General features: G+C 41.5%; 1 protein-coding gene across 1 annotated transcript in view; it reads right to left on the bottom strand.

The window, feature by feature from the left end:
• Positions 1 to 22,560, bottom strand: part of TMEFF2 (transmembrane protein with EGF like and two follistatin like domains 2) — a 228,098-nt gene extending 205,538 nt beyond the window's left edge. Inside the window, exons 1-4 of the mRNA XM_019492342.2 lie at positions 22,082 to 22,560; positions 19,718 to 19,827; positions 13,783 to 13,912; positions 9,271 to 9,297 (exon numbers count right to left, since the gene is read on the bottom strand). Coding sequence (XP_019347887.1) covers positions 9,271 to 9,297; positions 13,783 to 13,912; positions 19,718 to 19,827; positions 22,082 to 22,259 — 445 coding nt within the window. The 5' untranslated portion in view covers positions 22,260 to 22,560. The remainder of the gene's footprint in view (positions 1 to 9,270; positions 9,298 to 13,782; positions 13,913 to 19,717; positions 19,828 to 22,081) is intronic.
• Positions 22,561 to 22,912: the final 352 nt, after the last annotated feature.

Genomic DNA, 22,912 nt, shown 5'->3' with positions numbered 1-22,912 from the left:
TTGTGTGTATGTGTTAGTATCACATTTATACACTGCTTCATTCAAACCAATATACGCTCCAGCTTTTATAGAGTATTTTGAGTCAAGTGTTATTGCTAGGAAGGTGTTTACAACAATATTCATTGTGTTCTGCATAGCCCTACCTATCAATCAACCTTGTAATAAAGCAGAGTGGGAAAAATTGGTGGAAAAGCAACAGCATGGCTGAATTTAACAGTTGTTCATACCAAAATAGCAGAGAGACAAGTACAAATGCTATCAAGTAAAAGTACCTGTTCAGCTGTTGATTAAAAAAAGATGATACATGTGGCTAAGTATAATAGCTTATTACCATAACTCCTAACAACTGGCTTTAGAAATAAATCAGATAGTCAGGTTTCTAAGGGTTAATTTTTTCCTCTGTTTTATTTCAGAGAAGTAGCCTGGGTTAGTACAATATGTTTTCTTGCTCTTCTATACAGCTTTTATAAAGAGTACACAGCTCTACCCCCAACCCCAACCTATATGAGAGGGGAGGTTGGAGAGGTATCTTTGTAACTGCATGTGTGTCTGAAAGAGATGCCTTAAATTGACAAACTAGGAACAAAGCAGGAATAATATGTAGATCCAATGCCTTTCTTGGTTATGCCCAGGCAGTCTTGTGGCCTGCTGGGAGATGGCATGTTTCAGAAAATTAGATTCTGGACAGGAATTCAAGAGCTTTGGATATTATTCATGGCTTGGCTACTAAGCTGCTGTGTGACTGTGGGCAAGTCATATAAGTGTCGAAAGTGCAGTATGGTCCTTCCTGGGATATTTCTGAGTATTCCTCACTCATCTGCAGCCACTTGTATGCTCCAAACCTGGAAACATGCCTGTAAAACCATGCATCTCTAGAAACCTCAGTCTCTGACATGCTTATGCTGGAGAAGGCCCTGAAGTGGCCTCACCACAGTTCATTTCTAGGTTTGGAGAAGGTGTGAGCAGGAGCTATTAGGCATGTTGTGCTCCGGAACCTCCCAACTGAGGGATTCTGCTGCCATAGTGCAGACATACTTTCACTTCTCCATGTGAACCTTTGTCTAGCAAGTGTAAAAACTCTATGAGGTTCAAATTATCTCTTACAGTGTGTATCTGATGGAGACTGACTGGAAAACAGCCACTGCTACAGCTGGATGTATTGCTGCAGTGCAGCAGCCAGTGCTGTCCCATGCATCGTTGCTGTCCAAGGCATGGAACTGCCCTGCTACACCTCTGATACAGTCCCTAGCACTATGCAGCCCAGATCTCAGTTAGAGACGCTGAATGCTACTGTAATACAAATTACAATGATATTGATGAACTATCACTTTTTTTATTCTGCTTTAACCTAAATCATAGTGAATTAACATAAAAATCAAAGTAGGATGACAGTTGCATACCCAGGGGCCCTATCTAGTTCTCACTTAGGTCAATAGGACTTTAATGGAAATTGAAATGGGCTCAGAAACTCATTCTGTGCTGGTACTAACATACTGCATTAGCTGGGGCCATATAAGTACCTTGTGAGACAATCATCCATAATAAATCTATAAGATTAGAAATGAAAGACAAGTGACAGAACTAAATATACAGATAATATAAAAGGACAAAATATTAAAAACAAGTAATCAAGGAGAGGCTGGTCTCTTTACTTTGTTGTTATTTAAAGAAGTTCTGAACAAGAACTGAAGAAATGAACAAGAATTCACTGAGAAGCAGTTCAAGACCAGTACATGAATCACTTTGGGTTCTTGAATTCAGCCACTTACAAAATAATATAGTCTGATAGTAAGTGAAATCTCTTAATTATTCTTCTTTACATAAAAATCATTCTTTGCATATAAACCCCTTCACACAGACATGGGATTTTTATTTTAATTATTAGTCCCTGTGTTTGATTGAAACTGAACCTTCTGGAATACACAGGTAGGTTGTTTATAAACAAAATTATTCCACTCCTCTTACATTTTTTGTAATCAAAACTACACTGTGCTTTCATATTCTTTAATTTATTGGGAAAAACTCTCATGGGGCCAGGGAACTTTGAATTTCAGCAATATTGTTCTCATTATTCCACTGGGTTCCCCAAGCCATGTGTACGTAGGGATTGTTATCCCTAACAAATGCAGTGATCTAAAAATTACATGAATCTTGGGCACTGTCAGAGGTCCTATGTCTATGTAGTTTCCTCTCTTGCTCCTCCTGTAACATAGGGCTGTCAACCCCTCAACGGACATGTCAGGGTGCAGACAGAAGTACAGCTCCCAGCTGTAACTAAGAATGCTTTTTGCAAAGTGTTTTGAGTTGCAACTGTTACTTCAGACCCAACAGAAGTTCACTGTTGGTTCCAGCAGGGAGGGGAATCTAGCTGCGGGCTGGGAGCCTGCAAACCAGGGTCCCACAACAACAGCCAGGCTCTCTGCCAGTGCTTGCTGTTTTCAGAATGGGAGGGTGGAAAAGGCAGCAGAGGGAGCTCATTCTTGGGGCTCCCCAGCTGGTGCTGAAGGGTATGTGAACTGGACCCTCAACCTTGGAGGGGCTGCAATACACCTGCCCCCCCCCCTGGCAGGTGGGGCTGAAAAACCGCCAAACTGAACTCCCTCTGCTCCCTTTCCCCCCTCCCATTCTGAAAACAGTGACAGGCTGGGAGTGCCGCAGACACAAGTTACAAAAGATGCTACATTCTGTAAAGTCTTTATTGGCTACCTCATGCAATTAGGAGTCAGTTTTTTCATCTAATTGGCCAGCTGCTTGCAATAGCACACTTGTATTTGGTCACAGCTGTAAACTGCTTTTTGTGGCCAGATCGGGTGAAACTTGACATTTGTCTGCACCCTTCATGGTACATGATTCAATATTAACTAACACCTGGGAAATCCACAGTCCTGTAAGTGTACGTCTTCTGTTAACTAGACGGTAATATTTTATTACTATTTTAAGAAGCACAATGGGATTATGCCCCTAGTGGCTGAATCTAATCTTGGGGTTTGATGTCAACCCAGATGCAGGGCTAGAAATGTACCAAGCATCCTCAGGCCATGTCACACACTTAGCTGCAACAGTTGCAAATCACTGGAATGTTGTGACGTGTTAAAGTTAGTAGCTGGTAGGGTAGTGTTAGGGCCTTGTTACACCTTACACTATTTGCCACACAAATGTTGATCAGTGTTAGTACTAACTTGAGTGTGGAGCAGTTGAACTTCATGCCAGCAGGGGCCCTGGAGGACTGAAAGGTAAGAATTCCATTTCCCAATTCCAGATTTTCCCCCTTCCCCCAGTCCACCCTCCACCCCCGGGGCTCTCTCGCACCCCTGGGGGTTCCAGCCTTCCCAACCTCCACCCATGGGGCTCCCCCCCTCCTTTACTTCTAACTGTTTGTGCCATCTGTCCTGGGGAGCAGGCAGAAAAGGGTTAACCTGCCTGCCCACCTGCTGCTCTTCTCCAGTGTGTCTGCCCCAAACAGCAGAAGTGGCAGCCGAGCAGCTAGTTATCCCTTCCTTGCTTGCTTACCAGGACAGGCAGCATGGGCAGCCACAAGTAAGGTGGCAGATGGGGAACAGGAGGAGCAGCAAGCAGGGATCTGGAGTGCTGGGGAGGGTGGAAAATGTGTCCTATCTGGGCCAATGGGAGAGGAGGAGTGGGTGGGGCATTTATACTAAAATGTAGCTTAGACTGGCTACACCTCATTGTAATTCCAACAGAGTAACACCCAGTAGGCAGCCATCATCCTGCCCTGGAGTGGCATAATTTTAAGTGACATAACAAGTGCTTAAAACTACTTTCAGGTGTTAATGTGTGGACCATCCAGAGGTTAAAAGCTCCAAGAGCTGCCCAAAATTACTGTTTAACAAGGCCCTTCTGTGATCTTTTGCAACAGCTGCAAATCATTGAAATGTAGTGACCTAGCAGTATTAAAGTTAGAGCTTGTTGGGAAATAACCCTGAATGGGAAAAACTTTGCAATGCCACAGTGACACACAGCATGTATCTGCATGCATTTTAACTGCATTTTGTAACTGTTAAGTTGAACATGCCCCCACCCCCACCAGTAGCTAAAGGTCTGAACTTATTAGCTACGGTAGATGTGAAAACTGGAGAATCCTGCCAGCAAATTCCAGGGGTGTGGGAATTTCCAGAAAATGTTCTATGCCATCCATAGATGCTGCGAAGAGCAAAAGCTGTTGCTTAGGTTTCTACTGAAGTGGACTCAGCTTGAAGTATTCACCTTTTGTATTAGCTTCTGAGTAGAGAACTTCATATAACTTTGGGGCTTCTCCATCTCCCAGTTGCCTGAAAGGATCAGGGCCTGCTTATGTATTAATTGGGCACTATCTGAGATAACCAAAGAGCTAATCTGTCATTCTCTAGCCTTTGTTTTGCAGTTGTTTGCTTTTAATTCAGTTTCCCCATAAGTAAGCCTCCCCACAAATAAACCTCCCCATAAACAACTTCTCAGCCTGCCTTTCTTAATGTGACTGTTTTCCTAAAGACATAGGGCATATGTAGACTAAATGGGGGCTTACTTCACCCTAAATTGAAGGAGTGGGTTTTTTAAAATACTGCTTCAATTTAGGGCAAAGTAAACCCCCGTGTAGTGTACACCTGTGTCTTACCTGCCTCTCCGGCGGCAGGGAGGGAAGGGTGAACTGCTGATAGGCGGAGAGGACCCTGGGCTGCGGGGGTTGGGGGGTAAGGGGAGACTGGTGCTTCCCTCCATAGCAGTGGTGGCCCCCCCAAGGCACCTGGCTCAGGCAGTCCTGAAGGCCACTGCAGCTATGGAGGGAAGGACGGGGTTCCTGCACAGCTCATGCAGGCAGGCAGGCTCTGTGGGGAAGGGAACCAACAAAACAAAACAAAACAAAACAAAGATAGATCAGGCTCACCACTTTTCATTTTTTTTTCTTTGGTGAAGCCTGCCTTCCCAGACTGCTGCCAGGCTACCTGCACAGGCTGCTTGTGCAGCCCCCAAGCTGCACGGTGCCTGGTGCTTTGCTCCGAAGCTGTAGGGCAGCAAACTAAAACTCCTCGGAGGTGTTTTAGTTTGCTGTGCTCTTTTAAGGCGCATTACACTGCTGAATGTCCTACAGCAGCTGGAATGAATGCACAATAAGCTGCCAACACGCGCAAATACCAAAGCCATTAAAGCAGTGCAAAAGCATTTAACCTGCTTTGAAGTGTTGTGTGCACATGACCCTTGTTTTGTCTACATACTCCCCACAGGCAGCAACAGCACCAAGTTACTGGATTGAAAATAGCAGCCATGAGACTGAGCTGCCACCTTTATTTCAGTTTGCTGTTGATTGGCTAGTTTATGAGCAGCTGGATAATCACTAGACTTGTCTGTCTGCAGACTTTGGAAAGTGACACCCCATCAGTATATATTCAGGTTACATTGGGAAGGTTATTTTGTGAACTAGAAGGAGAAAAAAACCTCCAGCTAAATAAAAAGAGAAGAATCCCAAATTATGTAAGAGTGGGTGAGCAGGCGCTCAGAGTTAATTGCCTAGGGAAAATCTTACCACTCATCACTGTTGAGTGGATTTTTCAAGCCTTACTCTAATGACATCTTGAATTTATTACACGCTTTATGACAGACCCATACCCAGTAAAGAATGATGTAGTGACAGCATTTATTTTGCCTAGGTTTAGTTCCTCATGGCACATGGATGTATGTCTGCACTAAGCATTGGTTGCCTATTAAATCTTATATTATACAAGGCAGCTTTGTAGACCTTTAAACGGATGCACAAACTTGATGCTGTCTACTTCAAAGACCTACTTGTCTACTACCTGCGTAGCTAGTCCCCGAGGTCCTGTTCTACTCATCTTTTGTCAACCTCAGCTTTTAAACTGCATCTGTTTGGAAATCATACTTTAGGTCCTCTGCTCTGAGTCTGGTACTTCAGGAGAATGGTCACATTTGTCTTTTCTATGTTTTTCAAATGAATTTGAAATCTTATCCATTTCCTTTGTGTATGCATGTTATAATAATAATAATAATAAGAAGAAGAACACACGCACAAAGAAAACACACACACAATACTAAACTGGATAAATTTTGACTTTATTTCTACAAGCTATAACAGGCCATACATGTGAAAGGCCTATTACATGTATAAATTGTATCCTACTGAAGTTCTAGTTAGATAGTTTTTCTTTGCCCTTTATGTCTTTGACGTATATCAGTTTTTATGATTGCTGTTGTTATTTTCTTAAAGTTCTGCAGACACTTCAAAAAGGACACTAGCAATATAGTAATATTTACGCAATGGCTTCAATATTGACTGATGAGTTTATGCATCTCAGTTTTTGCGTGACAAATTTGGGATATCTGAAGTTTGCCTGATTTCCCAAAAATGCCAAATGATACAAGTAACTGGGGAAATATTCAGCACCTCATATCTAGCATGCCAAACTTACTAGTCACTTCTTAATATTGTGAACATTCATAAGTAAAAATATTTTTTTACCTAAATATTTAAACAATACTTTTAATGAAAGTAAATTAAGTTACACTTTGAAACAGGGCTCTCCAACCTCCAAGTAACTGGGGGCCATAAACTCTGTCCTCCTCTTGCCCCCAAGTCTCTTAAACCAGAGTCCCATGGTTCATGAGCTGTCCCACCCCCTTAGGGCAGCCTGTGAAGAAGGAAGCAAAAGCTGGGGGAGGTGAAGCCCAGAGACTCTGGCAGCAGCAGCAACAGCAACAAGAGCAACAGCAGCAGAGTGATGGAGGGAGTGCTGCCCAGACCAGGAGCCTGAAGGCCACAGGTTAACCCCTCAATGGCTACATGCAGCCTACCAGTTGCCATCCCTACTTTAAAATATTCTCTTTCCCTGCATGGTTTCAGGTAAAAGAAAATTTAGCAAAATGGCAAATAAGGTGACAATTTTCTCATCACATGACAAAGAATGGGAGGAAAAAACCCCAAAGAATTTACTAATATACTCACCCTTTTTATCTTTGTGGCTTATATGGTTTTCTGTAGCAGTACATTACTTTTCAGACTGCATGAGGTAATACTGGTTAATTACAAGATTGGTTTTACGTATCTGTATAGTGTTTAAAGAGTATTTTACATACGCAAAATCTATCTTTGCCTGAAAAGAAGCACCTGAGCCTTATTTCTACTCAAGCTGATGTATATTAGAGAAAACATTACTGAAGTCAACGACTACACGCTACTGTAGACATGATGTAAGTTAGAGAACAATCAAACCCTAAAAGCACAAAGTATTACTACAATTATTTATGGAGAAATCCTGGTTCCAGCGTAATAAAAAGAGCGCATTGCTAGTTCATTTTTCAGAATTGACGATGATGAGCAGGAGAGGGTGGATAAAGTGGTGGATCTTTTTTCCTTTTCGGATCTCTCATGGAATGGACAATGAAATTAAACTTGTCAGTTACAGTGTACTGTCCTCATGAGCCATTGGTTCTTGCACTGTAATCCATAAATTTCTTGTGGTCCATGTAAATCTGTGGCTGGAGGTCCACAGACATCTGTACTAGCTGTCCTCCACACTGTCTACCCAATGCACTGCACTGGGCGAATCTACATAAGACACTACAGTGACATGTACAAACTGTGACACCAACGCTACTGCGCAGTAGCTCATTGCTACTGCGGAGTACAGCCAGAAATGATGCATGCACCACTGGGACTGCACAGTAGCGGCAGTTACTGTGTAGCCACTTGCGAAAGCAAGTACTAAATGACTGCACAGTAACAACGGTGCAGTTGAGCACACATGTAGACGTGCCCACTGAGAGACAGCCTAATCCCAAATACTTTTCCATGTAACACATGCTATTTGGCAATTTTTCATGCAGTTGTGAAGAGTGAGGGGATCTGGTCTCCAGAATCATGGGAGGGAGGCTTAGTTGATCCACACAACATGCTCACTATTGAGTTGTGGTTCACAACTGTGAAAAAGTTTGAGGACCCCTCTGCTAGCATAATGCTGTAGAGTTTCCAACATTAGAAAACTGATTTAGAGCAAGAGTTTGATTATCTGTAGTATGACTATACGGGAAATCAGAGAGTAACATTTCCATTCTTCACATAACCATGTTAGGTCTATCCTTTTCAGATCTTTGATCCGGCTGCAGAACAGGGAACACATTAGCTGTGCCCTCTGTATCTTCTTAGGGAGCAAGCAGATGAAGATAGACCAAGTCATAATTTTTTCCCTTCTAGGCTACTCAACAAAACTGCTTTGGAGCAGGGCCGGATTAACCCTTCAGTGCATGTGTGTATTATACATATACATATAAAAAACACTACCACACACACACGCATTAAAATTATTAAATAAAAATCCACACATGCATGAGGGCAGGCTCAGGGAAGAGTCAGATTGAGCCAGGTGCTGCCTCTGACCCGCTGTGGAGCGAACGACCAGGACCCCTGCATTTCAGCATCCTAGGCATGTGTCTAGTTTGCCTATGCATTAATCCGGCCCTGCCTTGGAGTTAGTCAATCATCTCAGCTAACAATACACTTGCACTTGGAAGATTTATTCCTCTGTAATTGTAAAAGCAATATGCTTGGCATTCCTTGACCTTCTGAGGCATGGTGCCTCCTAGTGCACTACTATGCATTTTCCCTTTTTTCAGGACTATCAAAAATCTATGATCTAACCATAATTTTTAAACAAAGTAACTGATAAATCACTGCCCATTGTTTTAAATGTTAAATTGCAGCTGAATGCATTTTACATTGTCCCTATAAGGCGTTCAGGGTTTGAGATTTTTGACTGATGTTGATCTAAAACCACCTCATCTTTTTCCTAACAGCAATACTTCTTTGCAACTTTCAAAATAATTCTCTCTTGTTCTGCAAAATATTTGCTTAGAATTCTCCAGTGGGGAGGCAGACGATGCCAAGGGTTTGGTTCACGTTTTAAAAACAAGAAATATTATTTTAAACTTAAAACAAATGAGAGCGCTAGTAACAGCAGATGGAGATAGAGTTCTTAGTACAATTCATGAATAATACACCATCCTATTAGAAGTAAAAAAGCTTTTTGAATTTCCAAAGAAAATAGCATGTCTTTATTAGGTTAGTTTGACTAAAATACAGTATGTCCCTTCTTCAGGAAAAACAAAAGAAACAAACAAACGAAAAAACAAAAAAACACAAAGAAAGTATAAATGTATGAAATGAATGTATTGTTACACCTAAACAACAGAGTCCATTTACTTACAGCATTAAATGGTGAAAAACATATTTATATAGACACAGTAATATTAAAAGGTCACTCTTACCTCCATCCCCTGATCCCGAGCCTGCATCTGAGAAGAGAGCAGAGTGAAATTATATTCATATGTGACAATATGTCTGTAAATTCATAAGGCAACATTGCTCAGTTAAATGTATTACAGTGTATCTTATGTTTGATGTCATTCCTGAGTAAATTACAGAAATCTAATCTGTATGTGGTTCACTCAAGCCATCTTTCTGATGTCTGAATTTTCTTCTTTTTTTTAAAGTCTCCATAAGAGACTGAAATAACTGAGGCCTAAGAGTGCTTTAATATTCTCATAAGCCTCTATCTTGTTTTGTTGCATTGAGACCAATAATTTTGCTTCAAGAGCTTTGTGCTTAACAGTTTTGTAAAGTTACTTTGTCATTTCAATTCTACCCAAATACTATATTTAAATATATATGTCTTTTATCTAGTGTTAGAACAATTAAAATGAAAGTCACATACATTTATAAAACTGTGATATCCCTGTAAGGATACCAGAAATGTTTGATGACAACCAGAGAATCTGTGTCCCTATCATAAATTGGATACATTTTAAAGAAAGGAAAAAATTTTAATGCACAAAAATCCTTTCCTCCCTCCTACACACTTTCAGAAAAACACTTTCAGGTGAAATAATTTAATACTTAAAGGTAAAATCAGAATTACAGACCTCTTCACATTGCTTGTTTGCTCAGTAAACAAAGTGTGTTATCTTTAAAACCTTCTCATTTAATTTGAAATAATTTAGATAGAATGCTTAGTTTGCCACTTTCAGGAGGAACAGCTACATGAAACTGTAAAGCAGTGAACTTCATTTAGAAGCTTTCTAACCAAGCCAGCGTGTAAAAATGCACATGAATGGGAAGACCTACAATTTTAAGCTGTCCAGAGTCTAACAAAAATGGGTACAATCTCCTGTACTAAGGACACGGATGAAAACAAAATAGACAGTGATGTTATTTAGAGATTCTTCTTCCTTAAAAGGACCTCAACTCACAACCTCAGCTCCATGTCAAGGGCAGTTAGCAGGATAAATGCAGTTTGCAAAACTAAAATTGAATTCTACTTGCATTCCAGTGTCAGATCCCAATTTATTCACAGTCAGATCTAGTTCATCTAAATCAGTTTGTAAATGTCATCATTATTCAGATTTTTAAAAATCTTCAGATTAACAAATCATTGAAAATGTTTCTGGGCCACAGAAATAGGATACCAGTTAAATCTTTCAGTAGGCAAAACGCATGAGCAACACAGTTATGTCGGTTTCCTAGCTAGTTAACTTTTGGCAGTGGCATTTTTGCAATAATTATATGGAGTGGAGGCAATGAGCACTTGAATTGGGAAATAAAATATGATAGTTCCTTCCTAATAAGCACCATTTTTAACACCCATATGCCTAATCTGACTCTCCGATCTACTTCCTCCCAAATGCTCCTGTCCATGTCAGCTATTGAGTGAAAGAAAAGGAAGATTTCTTCATCTCGTGTTTCTCCTGGCTTCCAGAATGAAGGGACTTTCTACTAACTTCTGCACTCAGCTGCTGGAAAGAGGGGAACAAAATTTTATTTAATCCTTTCATCTCCTTTTCTAGTTAGTGCATTTCCTCTATGTTTTTACTTTCTCCTTCCACATTTCAAGTCCAGATTCTGCCTAGCCATCCCTGATGGAAGGTTTTGTCTCATTCATCCGCTGTTCTTACTTGGTATTCAGTGAGTATCTCTGTTGTGGGTTGAGCAGCCTGCTAATTTCTTCTTACCCTACCCAGTGCAGGGAATTTTGATATATTTGTCCAGTGCTCCTTTTTCTGTTAGAAAGGGCGACAAGTACTCTTGAGATCAACATTCTGCTTCTTCTATCTACATTCATAAGGGAGATAGCTACACTATATCCTTAACATGAACTGGGCGAGATATCTCCAAGCATGCTCCACCAAGCCACTCTTGCTTACACAAAACAAACCTGGAAATGCAATTGTCCCTAGCCATAGTGGCTCCACTGACATTCAGAAAGCTGGAGCCTGAACTGATTCAATCTTTGCAGATTAGTCTAACCTAGCTAGGCTGAACCAGTTTGTAACCAGTTCAATTCCCTCCCTCCTTAGTCTGCAGCAAACTGACAGGCGAGCTAGCCAGCAAGTGGCTGATAACACTGTTTATCACCCGGTCAGCAAAACAACAGCCTCTCACCATTACTTCAAACTTGTTTTAAACAGCTTACCAGCTGACCTGCTGATTAGCTCCAAATAGCCCTAAGCGGTCACTGTTCTGTCTGCCTGTCCCAGTGAAATTGAAGACACACACGTCTACATTAGCTAGAATACCACATGCCTAGGGTCCATGGGGCTGGGGTCCCTGCTGTGAGAGATGGGAGGGAGGTGGGGATCTCCTGCTTGAGCGGGGGGGGGGGGGAAGGAGGGGAGGGGGGGGGGAGGGGAGGGGAGGGCAGGGGGATGCCAGGCAGACCCTGCTGTGCCTACAAGTCTCTGCCAGAGCTGAAGCCAGGTAGCAGAGGGGAGGGGTCAGCCCTGCTGTGGAGCAGAGAGCCCTGCCCAGCCCAGACAGCATGCCAGAATGCTGGGGGTGTCTCGTTTATCTTCAACCAGCAAGGAGTCTGGGACAGACATTGCATAAACTGGTTTGAGCCAAATCAGATAAGTCTGATACTACATTTAACCAGGTTTATCTCAAACCAGTTTCAACCATTCTCAAGCTGGTTTATCTGCATTGAACATCTGTTCTGTTACAGGTTTAAATGAGTTTCTGATCACTTAAACCAGTTTGTGTGTAATGTCTGTCCCTAGCCTACAGGTGTGTTTACCCACAGTCACTCTCCAGACCTCAGTCCCTGATGTGCTTGAGAATGGCTAGAAATAGCTTCACTGCTGCATTTCCAGGGTTGGCATGTAAGAACAGGAACAGGTGCGTGGGATGTGCTGGGAGGTCCTCCCACTGGGACAGTATAGACCTATTCAAGGAGATCTAGCAATTCCTAAGCAGCAAGAAAAGTCACCCACTGAGTTCAGCGGGATTTGGATCAGGCCAGCAATGAATCAGTGATGTGTCCCACTCTGTTTTAATTTGTAGCACACGCGCGCTGAACTCTTTGCCACCAAGAGCTCTGGTCTTGGCTGCTGGTCACAACCCCATTTCAGCGAGCTCTTTGCTGCAGCCCCCTTTTCAAAATTCCTAGATCTGCTCCTAGATCAGGCCCATAAGTGAGGTATGTCTTTTTGAGGAGGACAAAGAAGTCTAACATTCAAGACCTCAATAAACCTTATTTTTCTTTTCTGTTTCTGAGATCCTCACTGACCTTCAGAGAGAAACTCTCCAAAGTGGCTATTGCAAGCAATGAGCAAGTTTAAGTAATGAAGTAGTAAGATAGAAAACCATTCTTTTTTTTCCTGATAAAACAGCCCAGTCGGTCCTCCCTTCTGGAAAAAACAAAACTAAAATGACTTCATCTACAACAATAGATTGCCTGACTGAACTGCTGGTAATACCAATTTCTAGACAAAGAACATTACAGCATGTGCTTTTTCCCTTGAAAATTCTTTGGTAACAGGCTAGGAAGGAACATAGTTTACAAAAAGAAAGTTTATTTTCTCTGAGGTGCAAGAAACACGGATTACTGCACTGAACAAAGTTTTTCTAATGTACTGTTTATTGACTACTGTATTCTAACCTTAAAAAAAATTCTGCTTTAAGTTTAAAGAATTCTCTCAAGAACAAAGACTTATTCTTTCTCCTCTTTTCAAGTTAACTTCACTGCCCAGCTCTAATGAGTACAGAACACAAAAGGAAAACATCAAGAACTCCTGCACATAGCAAGCCAGTTTTCATGTCAGATTTTGCTCATTCACTTTTCAATATGCTTGATAAAGGAGAACTACAAACATTTCACAGTGCCTGGATTTAAGGAGAGATGCCTTGAGAAATAATATTCCTTTTCTGTGTACTGTTCAATGAAATCTCCCAACAAGTACAGAACAGATCACTGAATAGATTCACTAGCTGAGTGAAAGATAAAGAGCAAAATCTTCCCCTGGTATAAACTAGCATGGATTTCTCACAGCCAGTATTGCTATAGTAATTTGTACCAATGGGGAAGCAGTCTGAAACAAAAGAAAACATGTAAGAAATAGCACTAAATGCAATAAAACATATATTCCACTTTCTTCAGAATGGAGAGGTCTGTAGTAGTCCAAATGTCCACCTAATCAAACTTCTCCTTTAATCTCTATTTTCAGTTAGTGGTATTAATCTTGTTAAATGCAGCAGAACACCAGACAATTATTAGGAAAGAAACTTTGCTGTACACCATCCTCAGAATAAAGCCAACAGGTTTTGTTTGAGGGTTTTTGGGGTATTCTTCCTTTTAAAGGAATGAGTGACAGTAAATTCATAAGATCAAGTCTGTAAATTAATACTGGAGTTAATACAGAAGAAAAATAATAAACAGTCATCACAATGCACAAGTTATTTTGGTTGCAGACCTAGTTCTAGTTATAGCCAAAGAATACTTTACATACCAGTTGCACATGATCCTTGTGACACCACAAGTATTTCGCTCTGCTGTTTGCAAGCAGCCTGTCTCAAGTAGCATTCGTTCTGATACGTATCACCATTGGAGCCACACACTGGCACATAGTCACCGCTGCACTAATGGATATGGAAAAAGAAACAATGCAATTAGGAACAAAAACAATAACACATAGTGTCAAGTCATATCATTGCCTACTCTGATAAGTTAAAAAACACCATCAAAACAGAAAATTGAAATTCAGAAACTGGTTCTTAGCTGTTCATTTTTTTCACATCTAAAGTTGTCAAGAGGACTATAGCAGAAAAATCAAAGAAATATCAACTCATCCTACAGAGTATAAGCCATGTTCAGATTGGTGGCAGACAGGAAAAAAATTACCTATACAAGATAACCATTCCATAACAGTCCACTACGCAGTTTCTTATCTCTCTCTAAAATACTACACTCAGAGACCGAATGACGGACAAAATAAACAAATAATCTTATTCACTAGGGCAACTCATTATCTTTCCACAGAAGACAAACAATTATTTCTGCATAGTTATAATTATAACTGAGTAGAAAGCAGAATGTGTGTGTGTGTATACAAATAGTCACAAAAATGAAATCTTCTGAAACACTGACATTTTTCAATGAGTTCTAGTTATAATGTTACCTAAAGCTCAGAGCTCTCCATGTCAGAGAGAAGGCATCAAGCCAGAACTAGAAGGAATTTAGAGTCAACATTCTAAAGAACACAGAGATTAAATAATACATTGTCAACTCAACTTCTGTTTGGCATTATAAACTATTTGCTTTATTTTCTTCCATCACAAAAAGGGCCAGTTTTGCCCACTTTTGTTCATATTACTAAAGAATAATTCCATTCGATAACAGAAATTAGGCAACCTACAGGGTGTAGTTATCATAAGATAATCACACTCTAAGGCATTAGAGATACTTGGATGTACCCTGTACCTGATAATTATGCCAGGGATATGATTATCTCATGATTACTATACTCCTGATATGCCTCATTGTTTAATTATAACAAACGTAATGATCAAGATTATTATTTACAAATGATCATGTCTGTTTAAAACCAAGTAAAAATTAAAAAGAAGTCAAACTACCAATTTAGCTGTCTTAGTCCATAAAGTATCTTACATGTGCTAATACATGTGATATATAGTATGAAACAGAAATTACGTAGATATGAATTTCAAATCTGCCTATATATGAGTGACTGGAGAAATGATTAACACATACAATTGCATGTTTTGTATTAATTGCAAAACTCCACACAGAGACATAGCCAAGAAATTATTCATAGCTGGTCAGAGTGACATTTTGATTGGGCCAAGACAAATGACATTTTCTCTATGTGTTATATATATTTTTAAAATTCCTAGGCCTGATGCCCAAGTCCTCTTCTTTTTAATTAGAAGGGAATGAAGCAAAAAAAAAGGTGGGGGAGAATTCAGAGATTTTTTAAAAACCGTTGGTGAAAAAGTGCCTGGTATGTTGTTTGGAGGAACACATTCCAAATCTGAGCAATGTTAAAGACAAAAATGCCAATTTCATCCAAAAGCTCTTCGGTGATAATCTGAACAAAGCTTGAGGGTGACTTGGAAGAGTCTACCAAGACAATTAACACAATCAATTGTATTTTTTAAAGTATGAAGGCTCAAATCTTACTTGCTGTATATAAACTGTCACCTTAACACTAATGTAACTATCTGAATGAACAAGGTGTGCAAGATGTGACCCAAATGTCACATTAGCCATTATTACAAGTGATTGGCAGCAATGTGCTCACTAACTTGTGTTAATAAGTAAACGTATATTAGTAACACATTCTTCTTTCCTCTGTAAACTAAGTTCATTGCAGTTTAAATTTATTTATTTCCTATAAACTGTTTCCTTGTTTTTATGCAACAGTTACTCTTATGAAAAGATAAAGATGTGAAGCAGCTCTTCAACAACAGGGAACAAAGGAATTCGGAGCTTTCAGATGGTGCAAGCTTTAGTTTTCAAGTCAAGTGGCTTTGAAAGCTTTGCTAAAGCCATATCTGAACTGAAGATTTTAAAAAAGGTAGCAATACAATGTTGAGATTTTAATAAGTGGCTATCTAATGATCTACTACAGCTGGCATCTCCTACTTTACAAACAATGGAAAACTGGCATTCGCAGCTTTTTTATTGGCACAAAGTATTTCTTTCTGGTCCTGGAGGATAGTAGGAAAACAGGCTTTGATTGTCAGCATTTTCTCAATCTAGCAAAACATTTTTGGCATTGGTTCAGGGCACAGTACACCAGGGCCTAAAAACCAGTTAGATTTCCATTCTGTGACATAAGGCCCGATGCACCATTCATTAAACTCTGCATCAAAACGCCTATTGACTTCAACAGCACAGAGCCACATTGTGGAACCCTCTTTCAAACACGTTTTTTAAATTATATATGTGCAGCTCAAGCAAGAAAGAACAATGAACATATCCTACACACCTGCCAATGACTGCTTTTCATTGCGTTTGGAATCTTGTATGCTCATGATCAAAAGCATAGAAAGATATTGCTTTAGCAGGCTCTATAAGGTTTATTTATTTAAAAGGTTTATTTTTCAGAGGAGCTGTCATACTTGTATAACTCCTCCTCAAGTGACTGCTATGAAACTTTGATTGTTTCCTACAGTCATAAGTGTCATATTATAAATACTGTCACCACACTGCATATATTCTGAGCAAACAAAGTATGGGGGAACATATTTCAGTAATGTAATACAAGGTTTTGAGTTGGGTGACTAAGGGACTCAATCTTATAAACCCTTAGAAATGAAAGGCCATGCCTACACAGAGAAGGGATGATGTTCCACTGTGACATCAAGAAAGTTACACTGTTCTGAGCAAGCTGCTTCCTAAACCAGAAGCAGTATAGCCACATCCATGCTGGCTAATTAGCATGACCGAGCTAATTGGCACTGTTACTCAGCAGGGTTAATTAGCCCACATAAAGCACTAGGTTGATGCATCTGCATGGCTTCCACTTTAGGAAGCAGCGTGTATGGAATAGTGTAGCATGCTTAAAAATACTACTCTCGAATATGGTAAATTTACAATGTAGATATGGCCCAAGTCATTTAACTCATGCAAGGAGCCCCAGTGAAGTTGACTGACTATTCACTTAAGGAAAGTTACTTGTGTATTTAAATATTTACAGGTTTAGGGTCTAAACAGAGGAACAAATGCAGCATCAACTGAAATACCTCAGCATCCCTTCAGGCATTTTCATATTGTCAGAAACAAGGAAAAAAAAAAAAAAGAAGAGATGTTGCCAGATCAATGCATTCAAGGGCAGTCATATAAAGGCCTTTCTAATTTGTGGAGATTATGATTTTATGATGCCATCAGAAAAAAAAAATCAGGTTGTTACCTGTAGTTGACAATGAGGTCCAGTAAGAGGGAATAAGTACTGGCCTGATATATTAATACATGGGACTGTGCTCTAACATAAAGAGAAATTAAGTTCTGTTCCTACTGAAAGAGTTGTGTATTTGATGCTCTCTGCTGATCTACATGTCAATGGCCATGGGAAATTAATGCATGGTCTACATTTCTGCAGTATTACAAGAGCAAAAGAGTCACTGTGATGAAAGGCCTTTGACTTCCTTATCCCACATTAGGCAGGGGACTACTCAAATGAACTGAAACACCCCTCATGAATCTGCCTTTCAAACAAAAATAGTGAGAAGTTGGATTTTCTTACCCCATGTTTGGTAGGATGCTATTTGTAGGAACATTATAAAAAAACAGACAATAGACATGCCCAGCTAAGAATTTAAGAAGTGTAGAGGCAACTTAGCTTTCAATCCTCATTTTTTTCAAGTTGCAGTTAGAGCTCCCAGCATATTCTAAAGAAATATTAAAGAGCAATTAAATTGATGAGGAGTCCTCTACTGTTTTACTCATTCTCATTCTAGAGAAATGTTTGTGGAGCAGAGGCCTGATTTCTGAGCAAGGAAAACCAGTCACTTAAGGTATATGGTTTATGAATGTGCCCTATATACCACACATTTACTCAGTCTGATTCTAGTGGTCATTAATTTTCTGCTGCAGCAGTGCTTCTCCTGTTTCCAGTCAACCCACTGAAGTTACAAGATGAGCCAAGCTCCTTCCCAGTTGCACATCTACTGAAGTAAAAGGTTTAACCACGGCAAAAGGATTCATTTGACTGTGACAACCTTCCAGTGCCAGCATCAACCCAGGTATTTGCAAAACACATATAGCATCCACCACTGGTAGCCTACATGGCAAGTCCATGCTCAGTGCTGTAGCTCCTGTTGACTTCTAGGGGGTTTGGAGCAGACCCACAATCACCTCATTAGTTATTTACATTTTACTTATGATTGTAAGCATTATCCCATATCTGTCTTATTTCTCTGGTATCATGTCTTATTTCTCTTGCCATTCTCCAACATCGGTATAGCTACCACTGAACTCCCAAATACAAGACAATGCATCCCAATGATTTTTCTGAGCTTTGTTTATTCTAACTCACCAATAATTAGTATTTTTCCATGGGAAAAATTAGCCTGTATTCTCTCCCTTGCCGTGAGCAAAGTCTTGGTTTGCTCCTCCCAGGCAATTGATCTGTTGCTTTAAATTAGTTGCCAATACCGAAGTGGAATCAAACACGAGAATTTAGTGTTTTATCTGGACAGTGAGAGATCTAAATGCCAATGGGACATCCTCAGTGGTATCTTCCCTTTGGGCAATAGTGCTAATCAAGTCACAGATGTTGATCACATTATATAGCATTTTCTCAGGAAAGGAAAATTTAGAGATAGAAAGTACATGGCCCATATGTATCAACTCTAGAAATGGAAGAATACAATAACTGAAGGCTAAATGGAGGAGATTTAGTAAAGCAGTTGTTTTGTGTTCCTGTATAGACATTTCTACCTGCCCTCGCCCCACCACTTATTTAATTGATGCATGCATGTTTTTGGATTTTTTTCTTAACATGTATGTGGCTCCGGCAATGTAAGTAATTCTTGTCACACTTCAAAGTGAATAGCCTATCAAAGCTCAATGATAAATTAGTCATTACAGATGTGCACAGTACTGAACCATGCCTGGGGGTTTCTACTGTAAACATGTACATAGGTATTAAAAGTTCAACAGTTCAATAAAGCTATCTCAAAATGTAAGAAACAACTAGGACATCAGTATGTACACATATGTTGGTACATACTCAAAACTCTTTAATATACAAGATATGTAGTCAGATAATTAAGCAAAGCACAGCTGTTGGCTAAAATATATGTCAGAAGTAATACTTCATAATTAATTGTGTGACTTTAAGAATGCTGGAGCTTTGGATTCAACCAGGTAGGGGAGAGAAAACGTATAAAAGGAAACAAAACAAAAATCAATAAAACCCTCTAAAACTATAGAAAACCTAACAGAAGTTTTTGATTTTAGAACAGTAGAATTTCTTTCTAATCTGAGCTATAGAGTAGATAAGTAAGCATTGCCACTATGCAACCTTCCTGAAAATATTGTATAAGCACATTACACATCCATTTCCCTAACTAGATCAGAATTCTGAAGGTATAAAGCCAGGTCTGTAACACTGATGAATGTGGAAAGGATTGAAAATTCTAGCTAAAAGGGCACAGCAACAAAATCATAAATGCACAACCTGAAGCTGCAGACCCCAAAGGGACATTTAAAACCATAGCATCTGCATTTTCCCAGAGAAACTTATGTCTTCTTGACACCAGTTGGCTCTCCTGCCAGCTCTTTATATTTGCTGCCAGGTTTTCCCTCTAACTTCTCTGCATGTAGAGAAATAAATTGCCAAGTGATAGGTTGTAAAGAGAGATCCCTGATTTGTATTCTCATTAGTGAATTAAAGAATGAAATATCAGTCATCTTACCTTGAACTGACAGACGCAAGTCACACTGTCTCCAATTCTTAAACATTCCCCATCAAATTTACAGGTATTGGTGTCGCAGAGAAAAAGATCATTTTCTCTGTCATCAAAACCTCAAATATAGAGAGAAAAATACTGTCAGCATTGGTCTGGTAGGAAGAACAATACAGGCAATTCTGCATTTTAATGTAAGCAATACAATAACCTTGTAGATGAAACAATAGTCTGGATGTTTCCGTCTTTCCCTGTTATCAATTTTCTACTTTTTGTATTGTTCTCTCCTGTCTTCCTATTACTCCTCATTCCTCACACCCCCAAGCACACTTTTTTCTATTAAACAGACTCCATTTCCTCAAAAGCCATCCAGTAATTGGACTATTTTATTTTCTTAGGTTGTAAATACCATTTTATCCACTATTGCATGGAAATATGTTATTTTGGATGCATGTCCAACATGGAATTTCTCCAGACAGTGATGTCACAAAGCCCTTATAATAAAGATAAACAGGCTGTGTGTTTTCTGTGATGGTCTGTCTGATTCCAATGAAGATTGATCACCTCTAAGTTAACAGGAGGGGTGCCAGGTTCTTCACAAGCTGCTGAGTGAACCTAGCTCTCTTCCTTCATTTTCTACAGACAAACTAACAAATCTGGCTGAAGATTCAGCTCACGGATGCCAGCATGAATTTTAGATTTCACTAGTTGCCAGCCTACTCTGACAGTGTGCAGTGAGGTATTAAACCAAACAGCTATATTAGACTCCAAATCCATTAAGATTTAATCCTATTGATTTTTTTAACATCTTAGTGCTCCAAATTATACCACTGCATATTAAAAATGAAGAATCCATGGTGAAAAAAAAAATCGCTGCTCAACACCAACATATTATGCAATATATTCTATGCTATACATAGAAGGAAGGTATTTTTTTTCAGAATGCTAGTACAAAGTCTAATTTCAAAATTACTTCACATATTAGAAAGGCACAGACTGTTCACCTAAACATGAAACTCACTGTAAAAGTCAATATCACTTTAAGGAATAAAAAATTGAGACCACTTTATTTTGAACATTCAGATCTTTTAAAACCAGCATACAGTATAGCTAAATTTTTGTCTATAACCTGTGCATGGCACTTTTCTTCCAATTTTCAACATGCACACACACAAAGTTGACAGGTTGCACCATACATCGCTGAGTTCCACTTTGTCACTAAGGGAGATGGGGATTTTGCTTCATGCAAACCTTGTTAATGTATCTGCAGACATGTGTGTGTGTGTGTGTGTACACACACACACACACACACACACACACACAGGCTTCCCAAAAAGAACAGTGTGAGTGATCAGCTAGAATGAGAAAAGCCACACACAGAAGCAGTGGTTGTGCTGAAAAAACCCCCAATGGTAAATAACACTTCAGGTATTGGTGCTCTCATCATTTTAAGAGCTAAACTGGTTAGGTACAAGCCATCTGATCTAAAAGGGCAGTGACCCTCTCATTCCTAGCATCATTTTTATTCACCAGTATATTTCACCTGGACTCGGTCAGGCAAGCCGGGCTGAAAGTGATCAGATGAAGGAGCAGGGGAAGAAAGCCTGTTTAACTGCAGCCTTCAAAAGAAATCGAGGAAATCGCCTGCGAAGCATTACTTCTTGATCATTTGCAGCTAGCCGCCCTTGCCCTTTGGTCCTGCGTGTGTTCATCTGACAGCCATAAACATTACCTCTGCTAACTTCTCTCCAGAAACTACAGGGTTTAAGTGAATTAAAAAGAAAAAAAAAACAAAAAACTAAAGCAAGCGAGAGACCCGCACGCCGTGCCTATAAAAATCAAAATGCCTTGAACCAGCGGCAAGAAAAAGAAGACTTCACCCAGCAGGATCAGCTTTCCAGATCATCATCGGAGTTGCTGTTTCTTGGAAAGACGACCCAGCCCCAGACTCCTGGCACTTTCTGCAGGGGATCAGCATTTCCCAGACAGCCCCTGCTAGATTTATTCTTGCCTTCTCTCCCCTCAAGTTATTTCTCTCTTGCTCGCGGATCTAACTTTTGTTGCTCCCCCCGCCCGGAATACAAGACAAAACAGCATCGAGCCTTTGCGGGATCTGTGTTTAGGCTCCGAACTGTAAAGACCAGCACCCCCGAAATGTCGAGAGGACGCCATCCAAGTATCTGGGGGAGGGAGTGTGGGGTGCAGGGTACTGAGGCATCCATGCCCTCTCTCCCTTGTGGTCCACAGGCTTCTGCTACAGAGAGGCGGGCAGCAAAGGGCTCTACTGTGCAGGGGTCGCTGTGATCGGCGGGGCGGGAGGCTGGGAGCGGGGAGAGGGAGAGGAAGGTCGCGGGGGTCTGGCGTGCAGCTTACCAGAGCAGTTCCAGCCGGTGGGCGTTTGGCAGTCACTTAAGGAGGTAGGGAAAGCTGCAAGTTTCACTGGCCGGGCTATGATGAGTAACATGACGGGCAGCAGCAGCCAGCAAAAGCAATCGCAAAGTGTCCAGCCGCCGCCGCACTGCCGAGGGGGGGAGGCTTCCCCCAGCACCATGACTTCTCAACTCAACTCCGCAGCAGCCGCAGCAGCCAGGGGCTCCCCACAGCGGGGCGACGTCGGGACGCGGGCGGCAGGGCGCGGCGGCAGCTCAGCATCCCGGGGGCCCCGGCCAGCAGCGGCTCAGGAAGAGGCAGCGCAGCCCGGGCATGGCGAGCCGGGCAGGGACGGCAGCGCGGTCCGGCGGGCAGGGCTGTCCCGGCCGGGGGGGGCCGCGGCCATAGGCTCGGGGCGGGCGGCGGGAGCACTCAGGGCGCTGCGCAGCCGAGCCGCCGCCGCCCGCTCGCCCGCTCTGCCGCCCGCATCCCTCTGGCGCTGGTGAAGCAGCAGGTCCCTCTGCCCGCCGGGGTCACGTGGAGACGGCAGCGCGGCCGCTGATTGGCGGAGCGGGATGCAGGTCCCCGGGAGGGGGGCGGGGGGGCGGCAGAGATGCTGCGCGGCCCGGGCCGGCCGGCGGCGCTCGGGCGGGAGGAGCTGGCGGGGCGGGGCGGGGCGGGGCGTGTGGTGTGTCCCCTGGCCCTGGCGCGCCGCCTTCGCCGCAGCGACGGGCGCGGGCGGCTCCGGGCTCGCCCCTGCAGGCGCGCAGGGCGGCACCGCCGCCTCGCACCTCGGCCGGGGCCGGGGGCGGCTCCCTGCTCCGCGGCGGGCTG

Source organism: Alligator mississippiensis, chromosome 4, assembly GCF_030867095.1.
Source record: "Alligator mississippiensis isolate rAllMis1 chromosome 4, rAllMis1, whole genome shotgun sequence".
Lineage (NCBI taxonomy): Eukaryota > Metazoa > Chordata > Crocodylia > Alligatoridae > Alligator > Alligator mississippiensis.
This window is presented reverse-complemented; position numbering and strand designations above follow the sequence as displayed.